We start from the raw sequence: 22437 nt of genomic DNA, 5'->3' as shown, positions 1-22437 counted from the left end.
CATTATTCACTTAGGAACCTCCTAACCCTTTTTTTTTAAATTTATCCTCACACCCTAATATATCTTTTATTACATCAATGCAAAAAAAAAATAATCAGCATTTATCATTAAAAAACAGTATTATATTTGTAAATAACATGGGAAACCCAAGAAATCTTATAAGATTGCAACTTGCACCCGTAGTTATTGGTCTTTAATGTATTATGCTTGACATTAAAGAAACATACAATTTTATCACATATTTTGTCTGCTGATAGTGGGAATTGAACCCACTCTGTAAGAACCAATTCTAATAATACTTTGAATTTTGATATGAATTTTTATATATCATTTTCTGTAATAAATCATTGATACGCGCAGTATATTGTGAAATCACTTTTCTATCAAGCTTCCGTGCTTTGTGTAAGTCACTTTATATGAAAGTGTTGTATTATGCATACAGTATGCCTAACTAGATGTCAGGGTCTGATAGTGTACGACGCAGAGATGAGTGCAGTACAATGTATGTATCAAATCCAGATTACTATTCAAACGTAGGAAACGCACAACAAAAACAGTATAATTGTTATTATTTAGCCGACTGTTGTAAACAATTACTAATGTGCCTTGTTCAGTAGCTATGACGTTTGGGTGTTGTCTTATCCCTAAAAATAATCTTGATTAGATTTATTACAGTGTACAGTGCTGCTATCGTGAAAGTTGACAAAACTATCCTATCCTATATCCTGTATCTATTTAACAAGTTATTTCCGCTTAACTCCAGAAAAGTATTTTTTTTTATTTTGATCAATTTGTTCAAAAGTACATAAGAAACATTGACTTCAAATCCCAATTTCAACAATGATGGATTTTCAGAAATTTTATGATTTTAATTATTATATATAATTTATATACATACTGCTGAGGCGTAACGATGGCGGGTCTTTTTGGGTATAGAATGCCAAAGCTATATGTACTATTTGATATTTAAGAAAAACGGCAAGTTAAAATTTTTACCGAAATGTGCACTTTGTTGGTTACATAATCAAATCGCGTAAAAACCCGAAGCGCTTCTCAGATGATTCTCTCAACCAGGTTCATATCACTGTAAACTTATTAACATTGTGTTTTATTACTTATATTTACGTATTACGAGAAAGGCAAATCGTTCAGAATTAAACATATAACCGTGTTTTAACGTGTAGAATAATGCAATCGTCAAGCGATAAGCGCGTGCGGTAAGTATTTTTACGTCATAAAAAATAATTGAACGTTTTCGTTATTCTATAGGTTCATATAAGGAAGCATGTCTGCAAATGTAAATATAGATGGATATGAAAAAAGTTTAGACAAACTGACAGGAGGGATAACAATTAGATTTTATCTTATATTTTTAAATTTTTAGAACAGACCGATTTCTTTAACATCCAGTGCAGTAGAAAAAATGAGATTGTGTGTCTTATTGTTTGTTGTCCTGTTAAAACAATTGATCTTTCTTATTTACAATCATATAACTAATATCTTAAAAATTAAATTTCTCACCCATTGTGACTCTGTAGGCTTTAATTCCTTACTGAATTGTAGAATTTCGTCTACTAAAATATAGAATCTGCTGAATTCACTTCGTATATTCTAATAATCCTTGATATTTTATTTCCACTTTCCACTTGTCTATCTGTTAATAGCAGCTGATTGCAGAATCGCTCAAAGGGTAAATTGTTTATAATTACACAGCGTAAAGAACGTAGATATTGATTTTAAAAAGAGTACATGTGCGTTCTTATATATTCAAACATAATTGCATGCACTGATTCCCTGTATTTTTACGGACCCGTTTATCGATCGATCGAAACCTTCTACAACAAGGGAAAATGTCGCTTTTTTCATATCCTGCTTGAATCATAACAAATCGGCGTTTCACTGTTTCAATATGAAATATATGTTGCATACAATATTATTTCCTGCTAAATACAAAATAGAATTATTCTTTGTAACAAGCAGGAAAAAATATATTGTTTGCAACATAACATAATAAAGTTTATTACCTTGTTGTTACAATGTAATGGTGTCTCACTTAAAATAATATTGATAACATTAAAACCGAATCTATTAGAGGTTGTTATGTATATACATGTATGCAAGCTAAACTTTCTCCACAGAGGTAATATTTTTCACACATAACAAACACAGGCAGTATAGTTTCTATTTCAGTGCCACACAATCTACAACAGTCATCGGTTTTAATTTTAATTTGTAAGGTAGTAATAAACAGGAAGAATACTATAAAGGATTTTGTACTGTAACCATTGTAATGAAGAATCAACAGTTATTGTAAAACCAATTTTAAACACTTTTTGTACACATATAGTATTAAGTCCATTTGGAGACAGCTCTTCATTTCATTTTTATATGGAAGTGGGAACAATGTTTCTTTAAACTATTAAAAATCACTTATGTACATTTTTTATTTAATAATTTTTCTTTTCAGAAACTCATCATACCAAAAATCATTATCTTTAGGTATCAAATTATGTGAGATAAATGCATCACAGAAATCAAGTATTTTATTAACAATATCTCTACCATTAATTGCTAAGAACATATCTAACCATCGCTTGTTTTTTTGTTTGTTTGTTTTTTGTTAATTTCTTAATCCAAGAGCATTTTAATGACTCAATAAAAAAAGTCCACATTAACCATTTTAAGCCTCCAGCTTATTAATTTTGAGAAACAACTCTTTTTACTTTATCACAATTTGATTTCCATATAAATTCCAATAAATCTTAAAATTGTGAATTAATTTTTTTCATTTTGGTGAGGGGAGTGAATTTAAAAAAATGGTTAAGTTTTGGTAAAAAAAAAGAGAGTTTCAACAATTGTAACCTGGTCAATGAGTTTGAGAATCCGTCTATTCCATTGTTGTATCAGTGATTTAATTTTTGGTAGAATAAAATTATAGTTTAATTCAGTAATGTGTTCTAATTTTATTGAAAAGTTAATCTCAAACAAAACAAAGTTTGTTGTGCCCCAATCTAGTTTCCATATATTATGATGGAAGACCTGTTTTGAACATTTTTTAAGCCTATCCAAGCAATTTAAGCATTTGAACAATTTATTTTTAAAACCAGAAAACTTGGAAAAAAATCACCAAGTTATCAAAAAGTTATCAAGAGCAACAAAGAAAGAATTTGGTGAGCCGTAAAGAGTTAGCAAAGTATTGTCCGCATATTGTGAAATTTTATATTTATTACCATTAACAAAAATGCCTTTAATATTATTGTTTAGTTTTATAAGAATAGATAAAATTTCTGCGCAGAGCAGAATTATGGGGCAATAGGATCACCCTGTCTTCTGCCTCTTTCTATACTGATTTGCTCCGATATATGCCCACATTTTAAAACAGATGCTTTATAATTTGTGTGTAATATCTTCATCCAGTCTATATAGTTTTCCCAATTACCAAAGTAATCGAGAATCTTGTTTCTAAAGGACCAGGAAATTTAATTAAAAGCTTTCTAAAAGACGATAAAAACTAATAACCAAGGTTTATGTTCTGATTCCGTGTATGCCATTATGTCATAAAGAAATCCTGTGTATTCACCAATATATCTACCTTTCATGAATCACGACCGTGTATCTGAGATAATCAATTCAAGTATAGGTTTTAATCTACGACTTAAACAGCCAGTAATTGGCCTCCATTTTTTTTTATCTGCCGAGGTGTATCCCCTTTGAATAAACACGATATTATACTGAGTTTTTGGTTAATAGGTAAATGTTTTTGGTGAATATACAGCTCGTAAGATATAACACTTCAAGTCATTTAAACAAAATTGAAAAACTTAGCAGTAAAGCCGTCCCTTCCGGGAGACATTATATTTTATGTTTTTTAATACATCAAGAATTTCACTTTATGATATATATTTTTCAAGTAGTTTAGAAGAATGCTCATTTAATTCTAAACATATTAAGTATTATCTATTATATTTTTTTAAGTCAATATCAATCAGTTCTGTACCATAATCAGTGTACAACGCAGGGGTCTTAATGAAGCATGTGGAATCTAAGTTACACGTAATTCCGTGAAATCACAAAATTTAGTTATTGTGTACATTTTCAAATATCTAAGCAACGAAACTTAGACCAAAAACAAATAAAAAATACTGAAGAAATTGTTTTTCAGAGATTAGTTTGTATTACGTAGATTTACACATTGATGATGTCATAACTAAAAGTTGAATATCGTGTGAATTTGATCGGCAACCATTGTTTATATATTCAAAACATAACTAATCTAAGAACTTTAATAAAGTATTGTTGTGTGATTTATTGAACATTGAACATAAGATTACGGGGAGAGATGTTAGTTTTATGTAAATTTGCTCTTATTTCTTGGCCAGGCTTTCCTCTGTCATTGTTTACGATATAAAATTCCGACTAGAATAACAATACCCCGTATATAGTGAACTTGAAATCTTTTACGTATCTTTAGTTTGATCAATGCTTACATTGAAAAGTGCTGCTAGAATCCCATGATGTGTGTTGTTTTGATGCAATATACCGTTTTCCATGCAGACTTTATAAAAGCTGGGAAGGTTTTACAAGAGTCGGATGAATAACTATTTAATCAACAAGAAAAAATGTTCTGCCTTCACTTGGTATGTTTATTTTATTTTGGAAACCGCGGGGTAGTGTTGTTCTATCACGTTTTATGTTAAGCAATATACGTAAGCTATTTATAGTTGTCACGTGATAATGCATCAATGTGGCAATAATGTACTACCTGATTTTTTTGCACTGACATCTATTTCAAAGGACACATTTAAGTTTCTGATCTTATTCAAAATAGTTATCTAATTTCACGATTTTGAATATTAGAGTTAAAATAATACACTAAATTGCCCATATGCTTCCTTAACACCCCAGCGAAAGGATTTCTTTTGCTTGATTATTTCAAATTGATCATATTTAACTGTATCGTTCCCGACATCAACCCTTTTTATTGTTTTATTAATAAAATTACCGGATTCCAGGTTATAAAAATATTTTGTGGGTGTTTCTCCTTCTTTCACCCATCGTGTACGTGACCTTATTATTTAACCTTGCATTTTTGCTCTTCTTATTTTCTCCCGAGATAACCTTTGCTCCTCAAGCATAGCTCTATTCTAACTGTTCTATTTCTTCATACACTAATTTTTCTTGCTTTCCTCTTTTTATTCTAAGACGCATAGGAGATAGTTATTATCCTCATTTCAATAAGAAGAAACTCAAGGAATGTGCTATATAAATGTTATCAAATTAGTTAAGTTTATTAGCATAATTAGTTTGATTTCGAAGAAAAATTTCTTTACCAGTTGTATTGTTTGTTTTACTTTTGCTACATGATCATCATCATGTAATAAGCTTTTTTTTTTAACTTTCAGAGACCATACCCTTTAGTAAAATAATTAAATATATTTCCATAATCACAGCTGAGTGATCTGACCAATAGCCTGGCTTTACGGAAATGTTGTTAACAACATTTGAAAAACTCTCAGAAATAAGTATGTAGCCAAGGCGAGCCAGTCTCAATGGATTTTTTCTTCCAAGTATAAACTTATTGTCTGGATACAAGATTCTGTAGTAGTCAACCATTTGTAAATCTTCCATATTTTCTAGCACTTAATCGCTTGTTTTGGGATTAATTACATGTAAATAATTGTAAGTATCAATTGTTGCATTAAGATTAAATCCCCCACGGAGAACAAAGTAGTATTATCGAATGCAAAAAAAGTCTCTCGAACTTTTTCTTAAAAACTAAGAGTATCAGTGTCTGGTCGACAATAATAATGAGAATTATCTTATGTTCATCAATAACAAGATCAAAAGCCAAGATGTTTCCATCGTAATCTTTTTTTTTCCCTCTCTGATAATCCTAAATTTAAAACCATTATTAAAAAGTATACATACTCCTCTTGAATTTAAAAGTAAAAGAATTAAATAAAAATCACTTGTAACCCCATTGTGCTTTAACATATGGTTCGGTATCTAAAACGAAATGCATATTTCGAAACAGATTATAGAAAGTGTTTTTGTTTTATAAAAATTAAGGTCATTTTGTCGTTTTGAAAGAGTTGCTAACCCTTGACAGTTCATCGTTGCGATTTTAATACCGTCACCTGGGAGATTCAACACCAGTGCTTTGTAAGAAAAATTGGTATTTACATTCAAACAATCCTTTTATACACACATATATATACTTATAAAATAAAGTGAACTAAAAAGTTTTTTGACTTCATGACAGTCTGTGTTGGTCTTACCACAGTTTAAAGGCAGGGATAGGCGTCCACGAGGTTGGTTTTACATGGTACTTTGAATTATCACAGTAAACATAGAGTAAACTTAAGTGTAATATGTTTTTCAGGAGCACATACACGGTTTATCACGTTACTTTTTTAACTTAATTGTCAATATTGTAAGTTATGTCATACTTCATTCTCTCGTCACCAACTTATTTGTAGACCCATCCATTAAAATACTTGGCATTTTCGTTACCTTGTGTTCTGAGAGACGCTTAATTAGACTCACGTTGGCTTTGGTCACATCATTCCCGAGTCGGAATCCGTAATCTTTGACCACATACCTTTTCTTCATGACTCTGGATTTGACATCATTGTTGATCATTTTAACCCAAATCGGCCTACTTTTTCCATTTTCCCCTGGGATTCTATGTGCTGCTATGATTTCTTCGTCTTTAAGAGCAACTCCCGCGTTTTTCTTCATTTTTTGTTACCTTTTCTCTTATATCTTTCTTCTCTGTCTCCTTTAAATTAATGATTTTAAAATTGTATTTTCTCGAATACTGTTCGTAGTGAATGTACAAGGACCTGGGTATTTAAACCTATCAACATAACCAATTGCCGAAATGTATAACGTGTTATTTAAACCCAATTGTATTAATTCTGGTTTGTATATCATGCGTCAAATATGAAATTAGTTACAAAACCAAATTGCAAAAATGTTTTCTGTGTTAACCTCCCATTTTCGTTATATTGATTTTGTTTTTTAAATCACGCATAAAATATGAAGACTTGCGCAACAAAGTAGTACCGCTTCGCAACAGATTGTGACGGGATAAAAGCAGAGATGTTACGAAAAAAAAAAAGCAGAAGATCAGTTACGTAGTATGATTGCTTTTACATTGAATTAACCTGTTCTTTTTTTGTTACCGGATACGGTCATAGATGTTTGATAATTATCACACATATGGCTAATTTTGCTGTGGTTTTATGCACAGGTAATGTTTAATTTTAAGTAATGTCGCAAAATACAGACTAATCATTTATCGAGGGATTGCCTTGCTCAGAAATCGACTAAAGGAGTTTAATAAGAAAAAAAGAGGTAACTATAAAGCTTCAGGGATTTTTAAAAGTTCTCGGAAACAACAAACATTAATGTGTTTTTTTAATTGGTGTTTTTTTTTCTTTTTTCTTCTTGTGCTCTTTTTTTTAATTATTTTTTTTGTGGTCCAATATTTATTTTAGACAAATCTAACATTATCTTCGGTATGCGAAAAATGTTTAGAAAAAATGTTCTAATGTATGTTTGTTTTATTGTTTTCAAAACAGTCAGTGATTCGAAATCGATCAAAAACACTTCAGATTAATATTTAACTCAGTTACTCTTTAAAATGTTTCATTCTCTTCATATACTTAATAAGAAAAAACTAATTGTATTTTTTATGTTATTTTTTTTTTTAATATTCATATGCAATTCGAAATAAACAAACTGCTGTTACATATACGTTTATAATGTCTTGTCATTATTAACATTAAACATGGTGACATTACGGAACTATTACAACGACCATAATTTCATCAAAAATTTAAAGGAAAAGTTAATACTTGTTGTCAATGAAGTTTTTTAAAGATCAGTCTATATTAACAATACGTGCTTTGAACCGAAAAAAAACCCACATGCAGTTAAAATAATTTTATCTCATTAGAACTGATAATAAAACATTTTTGTTTCATTACTTCATATACTTACATCCATAAACAGCGGAAGCAAAAATTACATCAGCATGTAGTATATGTACAAGCTAAAATCAAAGTTATTGAAACAAGTCAAATGAATCGTTTTACAAAAAAGTATTCATAACTTGATGACTGTGGAGAGAATGAATATGTTAAAAATTAAAGCACTGTACAGATAGGAATGAAACATTGATGCGAACACTTGAATGAAAACAAAAGCATGCAATCCTTAACTTGAAATACTCTCCATATTGTGAAGAGATTTGTCCCTTACGTCATCATTTATTAGCCTTCTCAGAGTGACAGGTGTATCAATTTTCCGTGGGCAATATATTTTACCGGTTTCCTTCCATATCTCTAAAACGAACTCTTTAATTTCAAATGCATTAATATCTCTCTCTGTATACAGACACCGCAATGAGCACAGGATTTGGACTCGCAAGAGTCTTCAATAGATGCAAGGCTGTTGTCCTCGCCTGTTCCTTTGCCTCATCATAAGGTTTTGTAGATAATTTTAAAAATGGTCTCACCAAATATACTTTAGCATTGTAAAATTATAGTGCCGCATGGTCTGCTTTTCTACAATATTTTTAGTTTCTATTTTTAAATGATATTTTTTAAAGAAGTTTTGGTTCAAGTTTATTAATTCATTCTTTAATATTTCATTATCGGTTGCCTTCTTGACAAATATCTGGATTGTTGAACATCCCCATATTCCAAATCCATTTACGTCAAACCGTCTGAAAACAAATGTACAATAATATAAAGTGATTTAAATGCAAAGTATGACTAAAAAATTATATGTAAAGGTGTAACTATATGTACAGAAACTGTAATCAAATTACGAGAAGGGGTGCCATTCAGTTAACAGAACACAGAGATGATTTTTGCGACACATTTCATTTTGCACTCAAACTATGAGTTGAACTCAGAAATTGTTTGATATGAATAGATGAATAATTTCTTGTTCGATTATTCACCATATTACATGTATCTTTGCAGGAGAACACTTGTGGAAATGATTCAAGTTTTCATTACTATACTATCTTTTACACAAGTTGCATTGATTTAATATTTTTGATTTTTGTCGTAAAAATTTTACAATAAGAATTTCAGAATTGTTTGTCTCCGCCCCTTAGTATAAGAAAAAAAACAATGAAATAAAAATGGTAACACGTCCTAGCATGCCTTCTTGTAAATCAAAATCGAGAGACTTGAAATTTGCATTCAACTATGTAATGTTTAGCATGCATTATTAGAGTCACTTTAATGCATTAACATAAATATAAACTATGAATGTTACCTAAATAGGTAGTCCTTAACATCATTTGGAACAATGAATTTGTTGCCAATCGAAGGTGCATCAAGAGCAGCTATATTGCTGCTGGTGTCAAGTATCAGCTGTTTACGGATTGCTTCTATTTCGGCAATAATTTCGGATGTTTGTTGGTTTGAATCTTCATGTTTGAGTTTTCCTAACCAATCTTTTAACATCTGATGTAGTTGTTCCTCAAAACATGATGTGATTATCTCTTTAATCTGTCGTTTGTTCTGACCAACAATGATAATGGAACCATCTGCTTTGCGTGTTTTGTCACAAGGAACATCAGATTTGATTAGGATTTTGTGACATGCATTTTCTCCACGCAAAATCTAGCCAAAGAATATGAAAGTATATCTATTTTCAGAGAAGTGCACTTCGTATTTATGTTAAAGTTCTTAAAAAAACGACAAATGAATTATATATTTGTATTTCTGTTTTAAAATTTACAAACCTCTAAGGCCGATTCTGACTGAAGATCATTTTGAAAGCAAAGAAGTGGTATTGCTTCCAAATTGATTCCACGCATTTCCCTCTCCATATTTTTCTCTTCTGTAATAACAAGTTGTTTAGGCATCGTTATAGAATTGAAAAAGCAATTCTATGAAGAAAATTTAGTCTCACTTACCTTTTACTTTTGATAAAAAGTTTAGATTGTCATCAGTAAGATTTCCAACAACACGTATCATGACGTCTTTATTAGACATGCATTTTCTTCTATCCTTGTCCCTTATCACCTTTTCCAAACGAAGTTCGCAGTCTTTTGCCAAATTGTTAACATAATAAAAGTGTTGGAAATGTTTGGCTTTGATGTAAAAATACTTGATTGATGAATCTAAAATTGCCAGAAACATATTTTCTAAAGTATAAAAGTTAGTAAAAACATGTATAAAATGAGATATGTATTTCAATTATAACAATATAAATAGTTGTTTCAAAAAACCAGTATTATTTTGGAGTTTTACACATTTTTAAAATTTTGTCAAAAATATGTAATAGAAAGATCATTAACTATTGAATAAATAGATAGATGGCTTAACTGATTGAATAATGTGTAGATGGACACACGGATGGAGGATAGATACATGTGGATAGATATATTGATTGATTGATTGATAAATTTCATAGCATACTAGTTCCTCGAACGGAAGGATCAGATTGTAATTATCATCATAATAACCAATTGTTATGCTATTTTATCTTCATATATTTTGTCTCACAACTGATATTTAAAAAATGCATGTGTTTGTGTGTGTGTATTCCGACCTTCAGAATTATATCAAATCTATAGCATTTAACATATTCTTACATTGCTCTTTTTTTATCATGCCAATGCGTTCTTCTTCATCGATCGGAGCTCTTCTTCTTTGTTCTAATGTGGTTATATAAAAATGGTTTAAAAACAAATCTTACCTTACGATTTATCTTTTGCATCGCACAAGTCTCACTTGTTGAACTTACTTTTACAAAGTATCATGATTATGATAAATACAAGGACGCAAATAACAACTGCTGCAACGATCACCACATAAATAAAAGGATTGTTTCTGAAAATAAAATAAGATTAAACTGTTATTTATTTGAACAAGTCTAAACCTTGTGATTTAATATCATCAAGACATTACATTTGGCTTTTCCTGCATTGTGTGTATTTGCTGATGGAAAAACAATTAAAATTATATCTATAAAAAGTATGATACTTTTCGGTTTCGTCCGGTTTGCTGGTTGTTGTACTTTCTTCTGTTTGAACAGTCATTGTCTTTGAATCTTGTTTGATATAAACAAGCTCATAACAGTCAGGGACTGAAATATTTTAGAATATTTTCAAATTATTCCTATATAATATTTACTCGTGCTGATTTTAAGTACTTCTGAAATTATAAGTGTTAATCATGTTACAGTACAAAATCTATCATTATTATTATATGGATAGTAATTAAAATGTAGTCTGTTTATAAACTTGATTGATATAGTTTCAGAGAGTACATTTGTAAGCCTCGGTGGAATAGTAGGACTTGTCACATTTTGGGAATGTACAGTTGCACTTAGCCGTATCATGACGTTGGATAACTTCTCCGGCAACATTGTATTCTGTGCAATGTCCTTTAAAAGTCAGATGACAATAAGTAGCATAAAATCATTTAAAAAAAAGAAAAAAACTTGTAATTTCTTTTCATTGGTTTCTTACATCAAATTTTATGTGAATGAAAAACTACAAAATATTTAAATTACCAAATATAATTCTCCCTTGCGCACAAACTTCTAACGTTTGATTTCTGAATCCGTTTATGACGCAGTGGTAGAGATATGGTTTTTTACTTGTATTACACAATGCCGCTAAATATTCGCAGTTTTTCTTGCTTGCAGCAATATCCCACTCATGTTTGGATGTTGGACACGATGCCACGACTTTTACAAGATCGTGGATGGCTTTACTGCATTTTTCTTGATCCCCACTTGACGTCTTTTGTTAGAATTTGCAAATAGATAAACACTTGATAAAAATATTTGTAGGTTTTTAGCATAAGTTTGAGGTTAAACAAATATCTACTGTGATTGTATTTATCATTTATCCACGAAATACACTTAACAAAGTCAAAATTTGTTTTCATATTTTGTACAATGTATCAGACTATATATTCTCATGATTATGTTCATTATCTTATGAATAGTTTATTTGTTGCTCCTGGTTTTAATGAATTTAATTGAGTGATATATTGTACTTTTTTTACTTAACAGAAAAAGTGTAAAATTGAATTTTGAACTAATTTTTGACTTACTAAAACACAATGTAACATTGATAAATTCATTTTCAAAAATATTTGCTGCTCTGGTTAGATTACATATTCGACATTTGGTTCGTAAAATTCTCACAAAACAGATGAAATCTAGTTTTTATATTTTTAGAAGATACAAATATATGTATGGTTTTTGTCACTGTTTTTTTTTAATAAAGTGAAATATGGCTTTGGACACCTTAATTTTTAAAACAACAAATATCATCAATGCATGTAATACACGTGGATATATTTCAGTACAATTTATTTCATATATCTAACTGAATAATCTGTTAGTGATGTGAGAAGCCAGTGTTGCGATGAAACACATTAAGTATAACTTATATATAAAAAGGATTACCTGTGTGAGAAGCGTGGCAAACATCAGTAAAATATGGATACAAGATGCCATATTCAGCTACATTATCTAAAAAAATAAAATCAAAATACATTTCAAGAAATTCCAAGTCAGTTTTGGTGTAGATAGAAGCTGTATTTGATGTAATTTGCTGTTTATCAAACATAATACAACATACATGTATTTATTAAAAAAAACAAGTGATTAAAAAGGGGAATAAGATGTGACAGTAAAAAGCAATATGATATTTTTAAGTAGTTTAGAGCATGATAGAGACAGAAATACAAAGTTGACTTTTATAAAAAAGCAATCTTTTAACATTAAGTCTGAACATAGTAATACTTCATATGTTCTTCAAAAAAGCTTTGATATTTAACTCTCTTGATTTTATATATCAGAGGCACCCATATTTAAGTTACAGTTAGATACATGTACATATCTTATATACCTGTGATCAATAACAGCGAATCGATCAATGGTTTATATCTTAAAATAACAAACCGAAAGTTGATTTAACACATTGTAAGAAATACTGCCTTAAAAATCAGATAAATGAATTATAAATTAAATTTAAATTAATCTTTAAGATTGATAAACAATAACAAATAAATTCAATATACCGGTAGCACAAACCGAAAGTAAAATTGTGAGGGTTCTTCTTTTGGTTAAAAACACTTCCAACAGAATGTGTATAATACATAATTGATGTCCTTTACATGAATCATGCGTTCCGAAATAATATAAACATTACCGTATCGAAGAACTTACTGCTTATCCTTACTAGGACTTCAGTTTTATAATTCAATTTCCTGATCACAATCTCTTAAATGCGCAGCTGCAAACCACGTCTGACCATTGAAACACCTCTCGAATCTCTCTCTGCTTTAATGTGTTACAGTATGATTGATATACACTATCACAATTAGAAAACGTTTTTAAACTATACTATGAAAATTATTCACCTACAGAAGGAATCAAATAATACCGGAATTTATATGTCCACATCGTTCTCAATATTGACTCTGTTTTCGTTTTAGTGCAGGTATTTCTGACTATGTAAACAAGGTAGTACTTGTACGTTGTAACCTTATTTCTTAATAACCTTTTTAAAACGCTTGGGGTAAAAAAAGTTACATTTCATATTATCTACTTTATTAAAAAAAATTAAATATTTTATTTACTATAAGATATGTGATGCATGCTTAATAAATCATGATGTGATGATACAGTGTATAGGTGATGTGTATCACAATAGTCTTAACAATTTTCATTATTAGTAGTTTTTTGCCTTAACAACCGTACAGTAGTAGATATTCTTAACACTTTTAACAAATTTCTCCTCCTTTCTAATCGTATACGAGAATTTTTTGCGTTATTTCTATGAAATATTTTTTTAAAAATCTGTTGCACTTAAATTGTGATATTGACTATTTTAAAATCTGAATTTGTAGATGTATTTGCGTTATCAGGTGAATATTACATAGGTTTTTTTTTCATCTCTAATCAATTTTACACACGATACATATAAGACAGTATCCAGTAAAAATGTTTTATTGTGTTAATGAGGCACGATTTAAAACATGATGCCAGAGTTTAAAAAATGAAAAATTAATAAAGTGTCGCAACAACTCATACTCTGTTTATAATTTTACGACGCGTCCGAGGTTCTGGTCTATCAAAATTTCAATATAGATATATATTTTTTTTTTACCTCTGGTTCGGTATTACTTGATGATATCTATAAGGCGATAATTTTAAACAGGATTTTAATAAGAAAAGCACAAAATGCATTGATATAAAACTGAATTTTAAAATTTGTTTTCTAATATTTAAAAAAAAAATACATAAACACGTTTATTGCACTGTTAAGCATGTAACCACTTCAAAAATCACATCATTGAAAAATTCCAAAGCTACAGGAAGGTGTTAATATAATCATAAGTTATCTAGTATGTTATCAATGAATAAAATTATTTCCTTGTATGGCTGTTATAGCCATGATATGTACACTTGTGTTTGTGCTCTCTTTCAATTTATTTAAACTAACAGAAAACCGTGTATGCTGGGGGCAAGTGTTTTTGTTTTTTTCAATTTAGACCTTTCGAAATTGTTAATTTATTCAAACTTGTCTTCGTAAGTTAATCATTCCAAACTGCCATTTTAGAGTTAGTGGAAAAGTTTGTTGTGATGGGTATATGCTGATTCAGACAACTGGAATTTGCCAAAGTAAGTGCTTTAAAGATATGTCTGAATTAAAGATAATTAATTCTAAAGAGTCTTTTTAACAAGGCAGTGTATTTTGAAAAGATATGTAAAATAATAGCATAATATAGATTTGTCTTTTCCTGTTCGCTTTTCAGTCGTGGTTAATAATTAAAAACATTTGTAATTTTTATTGGAGTTTTTTTTATAAAGTCACCTAAGCATATGTTTAATCAAAAGATTAAAAAAAGAGTACCATAACACATTGTATATTTACCTGTATCTATCCTCGCCAAGCTCGGGAGAGGGAATAATCCTTTATACATTACATATATATTCAGCAATTCAAAGAATAGTACAGCTTTCTTTGCTTATTCGTGTCCTTTTTATTTGTATTTTTTGTCCTGATATTTTTAGAGTGTCCTATAGGATTATTTAGCGACAACTGTACTGAAAAATGCAGTCCCCCTAACTATGGAGAAGACTGCCAGTCCATATGTCAATGCCCTGATATTGACTGTCATTTTGTTACTGGGTGTTTGCAGGATACCAAAACTTTAACAACCCACTGGCAACTAAGTATAAACAGTTTTTACCAAGATTGATAAAGAATCGTATTGTTTTATTATTGTTAAAAGTTTTTATGATGCTTATCGCCTTGAATGTGTAATTTCTTAACAAAATAATAAAACTCTCAATTCTTTGATACTACCTAAACATGTCATTGTTTTTCTTATTTTTACATCTTAATATTTCATTAAATTGCATTAATCATATTTTACAGATTCAACGAACGAAATTAAACATAGACTCAGCGCATCAGTAACCTTTAAGGTATTGAACGGTACAAGTTTATACCAAACTGAAGATCAGGGTTTTGCCGCAGATGTCAATTCACCAATAGATAATGACTTATTAAAAATAGCTTTTTAATTAATTTAATTTAAGTAGTTGTGAGTCTCGTGGGACTTTTCGTATTCTTTTTTGCTGCATGCGTTGTTGCATACATATATTTCAAGTGCTTTCCGGCATACGACGGATGGTAAAAGCAACCAATGTGAATCTGAATACAACTCCTTAAGTTTTGAAGCAGTGGAATATGAGAGCCCGTTACATCAGAACCAGAGTAACAGGCTAATTTGTAGTTGACTTATCTTACACCTGTGATTAGAAACGAAGAGAAAAGTGAAACAAATATTTTGGTGGAAAGCGAAATCGTAGCAGATATCCCAATGCTCAATCGACAGATTTGTTCACAAACTAGAGGTGAATCGAAATTGGCTACTGACAATTTGCAAGACCATGTTTACATTGAGATTTTAAAAGATAATATCGAAAGAACAGGAGTACATGAAGATTCTCAGAGTGAATATGAATAGTGTTTAAAAAAAAACATAGAAATTTCAATCAACAAACAGAAACGATTTAAACGAGCTTTCGAATAAGCAGAACACTCTTAGCTTTATTACTTAAAAATATCATACATGCTTATCTGTGATATTTAGATCTTAAAGTCCATAAGTAAAAAATAACAACTTGTATAAGTTTTAATAAATGAAGGTTAAAATCTTCCGTGTACTTGTCTTCATTCTAGAAAATTAACATTTGTGACGATTTGGCAGTTCCTCAAAAGCTCACCTCAACTTTGATTAATTCATTTCACAAGTGTAGTGATGCTAGTTGACGAATGCATGTGTATATAAATATTGTTAGATACTTTTATGAACGATTTTGCATGTTTCTAGGTTTCAGTACATTGATAGTTGACTTGATCCCCTTACTCAAGTTTTAGAATCAATGCGATTTGTATTAAACTATGGAATTTAAATTAATATTATCTTTTGAGTGCAAAAAAAAAAATGTTTACACGTAAATTAAAAGTGTTATCCAACCATCATGAATGCAGTATACAGTGACGAGATATAACTTCCAGAAAGCAAGAGGTTAAACAGGGTTTAAAAATATCCAAATAACACAAGCATCAGATCGTGTATCGAAGAGGGTATAACCTAAAGACTCGCGCCTATATATGACCGATAATAGGGATTCTGCTAAATAGTAATTTAAAAGGGGTGCCCTTGACGAAAATGAATCAAGTTTCGTCTGCAAATTGTCCAAATAAAATAATCCAACGATATTACGTCTTAATAGTTTCCTAAATTCTTTGTTATCTCTTAGGAAAAATTGTGCTTGCGACTCAACAGTAAATATTATTGCAATAATTTTTGATCTAAGTTTTTACCTCTAATCGAGATCAAATTTGACCATCTTAATCGGGATAAGAGTCACTAAAAGCTGAACACCGCTCGTAAATAGGCACTGTCCGCCATATTTCTCTTTCACCACTAATGTCCTTGCAACCCCTATATAAAGTGCAGACCTCTAAACAGTTCAAAGTACTTCGCTGTAGAGGTCTCACTTGTGTGGACGTACATTTCGTCTCGCCGTGTCACTCGGTCGCGACGAAATTATCAAAATGTAGACCCTTTTTCAAGCCAGCAGAACAATAACATAAAAAAGATTGGTAAATGCATTATTTACAAACAGAATATTCACATATCATAAGAAATAAATGCAATAAATACTACACTTTGGCCGCGAGTTTCAGGTGTGCAATCTAGTGTTACGACATCTAAGGGTTTATATACCAGGTACCTGTATATCGGTGCCTATTTACGAGCAGTGTTCAGCTTAATTATACTATAGGATGTTTTATTAATGAAAATTGACAATTACAGTTAACCAATTCAAAACTCCATGAAACGAATACAAATTCAAAACAGAGCAACTCGGACCTCTAAAAGATAGAAGTAGGATCAGGTGCCTAGGAGGAGTGAGCATCCTATACTGACCGGTCACATCCACCGTGTGCTCTTTGTCGTAATCGGGTATTAAACGGAAAAGTCCGTAGACAAGTAGGTGACTAATTATGGTCAAACAATTAGTATGAAAAGCGTTAGTCAGCATACGACCCAGTAAAAGATCGTTGTATTGACTATATAACTTACACAAAGAAGACTTCATACGGGACTTTAAATAGTCATGTTTTATAAAAAAAAAACTGTTTTTTGTTTGCTAGTAGCTTGTCTCGCCTTAGAAACTATTCATACAAAGAACATGCCCCTGCGTATTGAATAAACGGAGGGACAAAACACCATATGAAGGTATATAGCTAAATTAGTAAGGAAATTTGATTATAAGAAAATTGAAGTCATCACTTGTATCATAAAGTTTTGTTATTATGTTACCATCAATGTCCATTTCCAGTAAAATATCCAAATATGAAGCATATTACGAAGACTTTGTGGAATTCTTTATTTCAGATTCACTTGGATATATCGACTCGACGTAGGTAATGAAATAACAATTGTTAAATGATAATGCGTCGTCGATATACCCGAATGTTGAGGTTTTTTTTTTATAAGAATGCAAACAAAGTCTGCTAACAATGGCACATAATTGGCACTTATGGGAATTCCAACAGATTGTTAAAAGACTTGATTTCTAAAAAAAACTACATAGATGTTGTCTATGAGAAAGTAAATTTACTCTGATAAACCATGAATGTTTTTACATTTCCAGCTTCACAAATTCAAACAACTCACGAGTGAATGATTATTATAACAATATGACAAGTTTTGAATTAACTTGATCAAGAATATAGTTTTACAATTGCAAATCCCCAAAAAAGAGTAAAAAATTATAACACATAAATTTAAATTCATTATTCAAAATAGACTAATAAAGGAAACGCCGTAATATATTCCCCTAGTTACATGTACAATGGAAGATTAATCATCATTCTTTTGACAGTCGTTTCTTTTTGTACTTTTGTCAAAAGTTCGGTTCCAAATGAAAAACAAACGCTAATTAATGTACAACACCTCATATCATAAGCAAAACTTCTTTCAGTTTGAAATTATCATTTTGGATTTCATTCTGAATGTTCCTCATTTGAATCACCCGAGTTTGATGAATGCGACAAGTCATCTTGAAATTTCACCTTAAATTGCTCACTATAATTATATTCAAATAGTTCAAGCGCTGTGTCAATTCGATAACAACACGAGATATTTTCGGGGTTTTGTGCATTATCAGCTGAGGCAATACTATCATTTTTTAAAGGAGTGGGTGTGCATGAAGCATTTTCGGCCTTTACCTCCGTTTTATAGCACCCTCATTTGGAAAACATTTAGTTTGTTCGTCATTTTCATCATCATGATCATCGTCATCATCAACTCCATCATCATCGTCATGATCATTAACTGTGAGGTTATTGGCATATACAATGCCAAGAATATCAACGTGGGTTTCTTGCACACTTCTCGGTCTGCAAAACACAAGCGATCCACTGTCTCCTTCATCAGAAAACTTTCCGTTTGTGCCTTTCACTAGGAAAAGGTATTCCTTACTGGTTTCATTTATTAATTCATCATAATATTCGGGACTGAGGACAATTCCAGTGGTCACATCCGTTTTCTTTCCTATTTTGTGTACGATGCCAACATTCTCAAACCTTTTGGTATTTACTTTTGCGTTGGTTTTCGTTTTATCGTCTCTTCTAACGGTATGTGGCACTCATTTACAAGGGATCCATTTATTTCAATAGCAGCAAAATCACAGGATTTCTCCCTTGTTGTAAAAACACAAAATCCGATTTCTATAATGTTTTGATGGTCTTCCATTTAGGCAAGTTTATTTGTTTCTGGAAATAAACGATTACAAGTCGAGGCATATATCTTCGTTTTATCATCAACTTTTGATACAAACCCTCCAAGTGTACCTTCACAATATTTATGGTATCATTTATGATATTACAATATCGTATATATAATTTCATTTGATATAATTCTATATAACAGAAACCAATATCATATTATACAATACTGTATGATACAATTTCATAGAATATATAGTATTATATCATAGGATGCAATATTATATATTGCAATATCATATGTAATAGTATAATGTGATTTAATAATTATTTAATGAACAGCATAATTTTATACAATATTGTATCATAATATTCAAGACTATACAGAACAATATCATGATACAATATCATATCATAAAATATAAAAAAAAAAGATACAATATTATATCGTATCATATAACGTTTTACAATATAACATATATTGTATCCTATTAAACAATAGTGTTTAATATTATACAATACTATATCATATGAATCATGTTATATCATTTAACAACAACTACATCTATCTATCAAGCAGGTTTGAGTGAGGTAGGAGATTTCTTTAGCATCCTTGATAATGGAGATCAGGCTCTGCATCTGAAGCAACCTCTGCGTGTCATTTATAATATAGTTAAATCAACTATGCAAGCTATCATCTATAAAACATGTGACCTTTTCCGAAAAACTAAACTTCATCAAGCATCATAAACCCATGGCTCAGATTCAGCATTCAAGCTTGACAGGTGGATCAGGATCATAAGACGTACCATCCATGCAAGTTTGGACCAGTAATAACTAAGATATCATCATCAGAGGGCACCAGCAATTAAAACATTTACCTCCTCAAGCATCCCCAACCTATGGCTTTGATTCAGCATCCATGCCTGTCAAGTGCATCTGTATCATAAGACTCACCATCCGTTCAGGTTAAGTGAAGTAGTAATAGTTTAGATACAGGACCTGCACCAAAAACTTTAACCAGCTCCGGACACCAACGCCGGGAGTATAGCATAAGCTCCCCTTGACTTCGTCTTGGCGAGCTAAAAAAGCGAAAGCGCGAAGATTCGAAGGCGAGAGTGCGAAGTTGCAAAGGCAAAGAAGCGATAGTAGTATCACTTCTTCGCCTTCGTAACTTGGCTTTATGTCTTAACATCTTCGCCGTCGCATCTTTTATATTCTTCCTATTGTTCATGAATTATACTTGCATTGAGGATTTCCACTATTACAAACTGCTGGGTCTGCAATTGCATCACGCGGAATTAATGATGAAACCAAAATTATGAAAAGTTTACTCCACTGTTAGGCATTATAACCCAGCTGAAATTAGTAGGCAATGACAGCAGCCATTTTGCTAGTAGAGGTTAACGGCCCGTAAGGAAAATCGTCAAAGAACTGAGAGTACTCGTTCAGAAAATATATTGTACTTTATCGTTGGCATACTTTAGTAAGTTTAGTTAATATCAAGATGATAAATGCATCAATAGTTTGTATGAGCATTGGTAACTTTGGATACAATAAAGATCGTGTGATCAAAACCAAGGGGGATATAAACCCCTAACATGGGCCCTAACCTCTTATCAACGTTTTTAGAAACAATCTTTTCTTATTATAATCAATCAGTGTTTATTATGTATTAAGATGCATTAAGATAGTAAGGTACTCTTCAAACATTTGCTAAAAAAAATAAAGTCTAATCATGATCGATCACAAATACAACATTACAACAAATGTTTAGAATATTGATGTTTATGTATCACGTAGAAGAAAACAAAACTTACGCAAAATGATTTTTTAAAAATCACTTTCCTCAAGAAATGTAAATAAGAATTCAAATTCCTACGTTACTTGTCCCCTTAGTCTTTTTCCATAAAGATATATACATGTATCATTCTAAGATTGACAATTCATTCACCAGTGAATATTCCTTATATTATTACAACAATTATTCTTTCATGATTATTGTTTGTTAATTATCACACAATATCATCATTGTGTATGAATCTGTCTTTATTTGCGTCATTTCCTGCCGTATGTCGATGAGAGAAGAAACATAACTGTTGACAATCAATTTGTGGCAATATAAGAGTGTTTTGTGTCTGCCTGCTACGGATATGAAAAACAATATACGGCGATTTATTTACAAATTCGGTGTTTATAACTTCAAAATCAGTTGAACAAAGTGAAAAATTAAGTAAATTTCAAAGTCATATCTTGGTTACGGTGTAACCAATTTCTATTCATGTTTACGGGGTGGGGGAGGGGGGGGGGTATTTTTCTATGGGGGTCATTTTTCTTCAGAAAAATCCAATTATTCTTCAGCTAGGGGGGTCATTCTTCTACGTCGAAAAATGACCCCCGGTCATTATTCTACGGGGATCATTATTCTTCATTACACCGGCGCTCCGTATAACCGCATTCAGTGTATATACTAACATAATCTATTTGAATTAAGTTCCATTCTTAAAGATTCCCATAATAATTAATTGCATGACTGTGTACATTGTAAGCAAATCCCTGTGTTTTGATTACTTCTAAGACTTCTTGTTTTCCGTTAAAGGTGGTTTAAATAATTAAAATAATTACTTGTAAAAATATCTTTTATCGAGATTCGAAAGAACTTACTTCCTGCAATTCACAGAAATGAACTTACAGTATATTTTCTTTGTATGTTTACATTTAATTTTGTTCAAATAATTCATAAATTTTCTATCATTCAAATTGTGTGATTCATGAAATACTGATTCCGTTACCCTGAAGTCATTAATTTTCCATTGGCTATTGAAAAAAAGGAGACGCCTGACCATCCGATGAAAACAAATACACAGAGTTTGATTGACAAGTTCAGCCAGGTTCAGGTCTCATCCGATATCCGAGGTCTGTGTGCTGCTTGTACACAGCCGAATGGTCTCAATAAGAGTTATCGATGTAAATGAATGAAAAAAATACATATTTATCAAAACATGATCGTGTTAGTTAAAGTAGATTTAGGTTTGTTCCAATAGAATTCATCTTTTGCTAACTGTAGATTTTTTATGTATAGCGAAATTTAATATTGTACCAGTACTGAAACATCGTATAAAAACGTT

General features: G+C 30.9%; 1 protein-coding gene and 2 pseudogenes across 1 annotated transcript; 1 reads left to right on the top strand and 2 right to left on the bottom strand.

The window, feature by feature from the left end:
* Nucleotides 1-7556: 7556 nt before the first annotated feature.
* On the bottom strand, nucleotides 7557-13481 carry LOC128173219 (uncharacterized). Its single transcript, XM_052838941.1, has 11 exons — nucleotides 13219-13481; nucleotides 12454-12519; nucleotides 11548-11779; nucleotides 11302-11418; nucleotides 11016-11118; nucleotides 10777-10862; nucleotides 10625-10687; nucleotides 9944-10150; nucleotides 9770-9867; nucleotides 9298-9647; nucleotides 7557-8734 (listed from the first exon to the last, which is right to left on the bottom strand). Exons 2-11 carry the CDS (start codon nucleotides 12502-12504, stop codon nucleotides 8521-8523), a joined length of 1521 nt encoding a protein of 506 aa, XP_052694901.1. The 5' UTR covers nucleotides 12505-12519; nucleotides 13219-13481; the 3' UTR covers nucleotides 7557-8520.
* Nucleotides 13482-14372: 891 nt separating this feature from the next.
* On the top strand, nucleotides 14373-16165 carry LOC128173222 (uncharacterized; annotated as a pseudogene).
* A 2286-nt stretch (nucleotides 16166-18451) lies between these two features.
* On the bottom strand, nucleotides 18452-19442 carry LOC128173225 (uncharacterized; annotated as a pseudogene).
* Nucleotides 19443-22437: the final 2995 nt, after the last annotated feature.

The sequence above is a fragment of the Crassostrea angulata genome, chromosome 2, assembly GCF_025612915.1.
Source record: "Crassostrea angulata isolate pt1a10 chromosome 2, ASM2561291v2, whole genome shotgun sequence".
Classification (NCBI taxonomy): domain Eukaryota; kingdom Metazoa; phylum Mollusca; class Bivalvia; order Ostreida; family Ostreidae; genus Magallana; species Magallana angulata.
The sequence above is the reverse complement of the archived record's forward strand: the minus strand, read 5'-3'. Positions and strand labels throughout refer to the sequence as shown.

Bases quoted from the DNA above. Each gene is read 5' to 3' on its own strand.
- LOC128173219 (XM_052838941.1), bottom strand. From the start codon at position 12,504: ATGGCATCTTGTATCCATATTTTACTGATGTTTGCCACGCTTCTCACA. The intron at 10,863-11,015 runs GTATCATACTTT...TTTTATTTTCAG, and splicing joins AAACCGGACGAAACCGAAAA to AAACAATCCTTTTATTTATG. The intron at 9,868-9,943 runs GTAAGTGAGACT...TTGTTATTACAG, and splicing joins CTTTTTATCAAAAGTAAAAG to AAGAGAAAAATATGGAGAGG.